The following is a 4,146-nucleotide window of genomic DNA, read 5'->3' as shown; positions in this document are numbered from 1 at the left end:
ACATGGTCTTCCTTTGTCTATTGTGTCTGATCGGGATTCACGTTTTCTGAGTCACTTTTGGCGTTCATTGTGGAAACTGCTCCGTACTAGCCTTGACATGAGCTCTGCGTATCATCCGCAATCCGATGGTCAGACAGAAGTGACTAATCGTACTTTGGGGGATATGTTACGCTGTCTGGTTGGTGATAATATAAAGTCTTGGGATACAATTCTCTGTAAGGCTGAATTTGCTCACAATCATGCTGTCAATCGTAGCACTGGGTTCTGTCCTTTTCGTGTGGTTTATGGTCTTGTACCAAGAGGACCTCTGGATCTAGGCGTTGCTCCAGACTTGTCTCGTGATAATGCTCATGCGGTGGAACTTGTTGGGTCGCTTGCTCAGCTTCATGGTCAGGTGCATGATAATTTACAGGTTTCTTCTGCTAAATATAAAGCTTCTGCAGATCGTCATAGGCGTGATGTCCAGTTCAAGGTGGGGGATCAGGTCTGGGCCGTTTTAACTAAGGAACGCTTTAAACCCGGCGCTTACAACAAGCTCAAAGCCAGGAAGATTGGGCCGCTTGAAGTTTTGGAGAAGATGAATGCAAATGCATACAAGGTTTCTCTTCCGTCCGATGTTCGGTGTTCTGATGTGTTTAACGTAAAACACTTATTTCCTTACATTGCGAGTGATGAGCCTGAAGATTCGGGTCGAATCTTTTCCAACCCCGGGTGACCTGATGCAGCGTGGATATCTTCCTACTTTACATTGTCTTTGGTTTTTATTTCCTTTTCTGTTATTGCTTAGTGTTGACGTTATTATTTTCTAGTTAGGAATATGACTTAAGATAAGGATGGACATTAGATTGGAAACCTCTTAGACTTAGGTCTTTTTCTTGTTATATATACGCAACCTCTTGATCTGTGAGAGGTACGTTTTGATTTGCATTTATAATATAGAAGAGCTTTGTGTTCTTTACCCTTGCATTCGGCTAGAACTTGGTGTTCTCAACGATTACAAGAAGACTTTGACCTAGGAATTCTAAGACTAAATAGGCTCATTGTGTTATCCGTAGCGCGAGCTACATCAGTTAGCAAGTCATTTAGTTAACAATTTAAAATGTTTGGATCATCAGTTACGTGTTTGAAAAGAAATTCTCGTGGTAAATAAAATATTATAGTCAAGAAATTTATGTTTTATGCATTATAAATTTTAAAAATACTAAAACAAAATAACTTTAGTTTATTTTATTTAGGGCTTCGTATATTTCAGAACCCGATATCCTCATACATGTATACGATTTTTCACATCACATCTTTTCCCGGCCTATATAAGAAAGATGATAACCAAGGAGATCATAAACCACTTGTTCAAAATATATCTATTGCTCCTACTTTTAGCTCCCCAAATCTTCCTCCTACTATTAAGATATAATTAGACCAAAGAGATTGCTGTTTTTCTTTTGTTAAGAAAGATTGTTATTAGGATGGAGGAAGTGAAGAAGATGAGTTGTATGAAGAAGGCAATGCCATTCATTTTAGTTGTATTATTACAAGTAGGGCTAGCAGGCATGGACATTCTCACAAAAGCTGTCCTAAACGAAGGCATGAGCAATTATGTCCTTGTGGTTTACCGTCATGGTGTTGCTGCCATCGTTATGGCCCCGTTCGCTTTCTACTTCGACAAGTACTTTCTATATCCCTTTCTTTCTCAAAACACAGTTCAATGTTTGGTTTAGTTTGAAGATCATGATCAATTGTTCATTCATATTTGCGTTTGTAATATGTAAACGCAGACGCAAAAGTAATCGTCATGTAAACCAACCTTGGCTGTAGTTTGATTCATATTCTAATCGAGTTTGCATTAATATATCTATTCTTCAGCAAAAAGATTTCTTTTCGAGGAAAATAAAATAAAAAATAATAAAAAAGTAAATCTTTTTGCTGAAGAATAGATATAGCGATGCAGGCTCGATTTATTAAATACATAAAATTCATAATATATATTGATATTTAGTTTTTTATTGGGTGGTGCTCGGAGGTCTAGTATCTTGAAAGGATGAAAGTATCAAAAAGATAGAGTAAGACTTTCCACTTAAATATCACAACAAGGGTTCTCGTATGTATAATAGTCCAAAATATTTGTAAGGGTTCGATAAATTGATTTTCCGTGGCGTCTGTCAGTCTCATGCATTGTACTTTACATACTTTTACACAGTGTTTTTCTTTACGAACTCAACATTTAGTACTTAGTCAAAAAGCGGTCAATGTTTTACCAATTTTGGATTTTTTTTGTTGAATATATTTTTCTATCAACTAATGGAATATATTTAATTAGATGACTCTCAAATGTTTTTCTTTACTTTGTTGACAACGGTTCTGATATGAGCAAAAGTTCATAATATAGACAAGAAATGGTAAAAGTGTAGTATATGGTGATGTATTTTATCTTAATGGTTAAATTGGTAAATACAACAGGATGGCGAGACCTAAGATGACACGGATGATATTTTTCAAGATAACACTCCTTGGCCTATTCGAGTAATAAATTATATTTTTCTCATTTTTTATAATCTCTCTCTCTCTCTATCAATTTTTCTTTAATTCTGATTTATTTTTCAATATGCTTTTGTAATTTTGTGAATATAATAGACCAGTAATAGACCAGAACTTATTTTGTCTGGGGATGAAATACACAACAGCTACTTTTGCAACCGCCTTGTACAACACGCTACCAGCAGTCACTTTCATCCTCGCCTTAATAGTTAGGCTGGAAAAAGTTAAGCTTCGAAGTATCAGGAGCGCCAGCAAGGTACTTGGGACAATGGTTTCAGTGGGAGGAACCATGATTATGACACTTGTCAAAGGTCCAGCTCTCGACCTCTTTTGGACCAAAGGACCCTCTAAACAGAACACAATCGGGACCGATATTCACAGTTCTATCAAAGGCGCAGTTTTGGTCACAATTGGTTGTTTCAGCTATGCATGTTTCTTTATTCTCTATGTAAGGTGTTTATTTATATACATAATTTAGAAAATATATTTGTTGATCGATTTTGGTTATGAATCAAATGATTTTCAGGCGATCACGTTGAAGACTTACCCCACCGAGCTCTCACTTACAGCATGGATATGCCTAATGGGGACAATAGAAGGAGCAGCTGTAGCATTAGTCATGGAGAGAGGAAATCCTGGTGCATGGGCCATTGGTTGGGATAACAAACTTCTTACCGTCACATATAGTGTAGGATTCAGCCATATACACTAGTAGGCTATTTCTCATAGTAATTTAAACTAACTAGTTGGGATGTAAAATGTATGCAGGGGATAGTGTGCTCAGCGCTTGGTTACTACATTGGAGGACTGGTGATGAAAACTAGAGGTCCTGTGTTTGTAACAGCTTTTAGTCCTCTTTGTATGATCGTAGTAGCGTTTATGTCGAGCATCATCTTTGCTGAACAGATGTATCTTGGAAGGTAAGTAAAAATACACCAAACTTAGCCATGAGTTAAATAAATAATCAAGATTGAAATGCGTGTAATGAAACAATCTTGTTTTTAATAGGGCTCTTGGTGCGGCGGTTATATGTGCAGGACTGTACCTTGTGATATGGGGTAAAGGAAGAGATTACAAATATGTTTCCACGAACCCATCACAAACAAAACTAGAACTAAACGGTAATGGGAAAAAGAATGTTGGTCATGAAATCATCACTATCAGCAAGGAAGGAGAACAAAGAACAGTTGTAGAAACAGTCTAAAATGTATGGAAAATTAAATGAATGAAGAAATCCTTGGATTTATGTAACTCAGAATGACGATTATCATTATAGTGTATTGATAACAACAACAAATTTTCATAAGTTAAGATTCTTTTGAAAATTAATAGTTTTAGTTTTCTTGTTTTTTGCTCAAAAAATATAAAATTTTCCTTTTTTATTTTTTTTTATTTACAAAACATGCTTGGTTATTCACGTATTCAAATATATAACATATTAATAATGATAAAACTGGATGAATTCCCGCGATATCATGAAATACTATAATTTAAGTATTACTTGTGGTAAATAAGTTTTATATATATTTAAAATTTATAATTTTTTAATAAATTAAATTTAATGATAAAATAGACAGGGAGATTTTAGTTTGTTAATAATGTAGAAATAAC

The 4,146-nt window shown here is 35.2% G+C and overlaps 1 protein-coding gene across 2 annotated transcripts; it reads left to right on the top strand.

Annotated features, from left to right (window-relative positions):
• The first annotated feature begins 1,332 nt into the window (after positions 1–1,332).
• Positions 1,333–3,838, top strand: LOC108832749 (WAT1-related protein At2g37460). Of its 2 annotated transcripts, none has more exons than XM_018606200.2 (6): positions 1,333–1,666; positions 2,458–2,520; positions 2,632–2,983; positions 3,062–3,223; positions 3,304–3,455; positions 3,573–3,745. In XM_018606200.2, exons 1-6 carry the CDS (start codon positions 1,467–1,469, stop codon positions 3,595–3,597), a joined length of 954 nt encoding a protein of 317 aa, XP_018461702.1. In that variant the 5' UTR covers positions 1,333–1,466; the 3' UTR covers positions 3,598–3,745. The 2 variants fall into 2 exon arrangements, with proteins under 2 accessions (XP_018461702.1, XP_018461701.1); XM_018606199.2 differs by having other exon boundaries at positions 1,334–1,666; positions 3,544–3,838.
• The last annotated feature ends 308 nt before the right edge of the window (positions 3,839–4,146 follow it).

The sequence above is a fragment of the Raphanus sativus genome, chromosome 4, assembly GCF_000801105.2.
Source record: "Raphanus sativus cultivar WK10039 chromosome 4, ASM80110v3, whole genome shotgun sequence".
In the NCBI taxonomy this organism is placed as follows: domain Eukaryota; kingdom Viridiplantae; phylum Streptophyta; class Magnoliopsida; order Brassicales; family Brassicaceae; genus Raphanus; species Raphanus sativus.
This window is presented reverse-complemented; position numbering and strand designations above follow the sequence as displayed.

Bases quoted from the DNA above. Each gene is read 5' to 3' on its own strand.
- LOC108832749 (XM_018606199.2), top strand. From the start codon at position 1,467: ATGGAGGAAGTGAAGAAGATGAGTTGTATGAAGAAGGCAATGCCATTC. The intron at 2,984-3,061 runs GTAAGGTGTTTA...AATGATTTTCAG, and splicing joins CATGTTTCTTTATTCTCTAT to GCGATCACGTTGAAGACTTA. The intron at 3,224-3,303 runs GTAGGATTCAGC...AAATGTATGCAG, and splicing joins TTCTTACCGTCACATATAGT to GGGATAGTGTGCTCAGCGCT.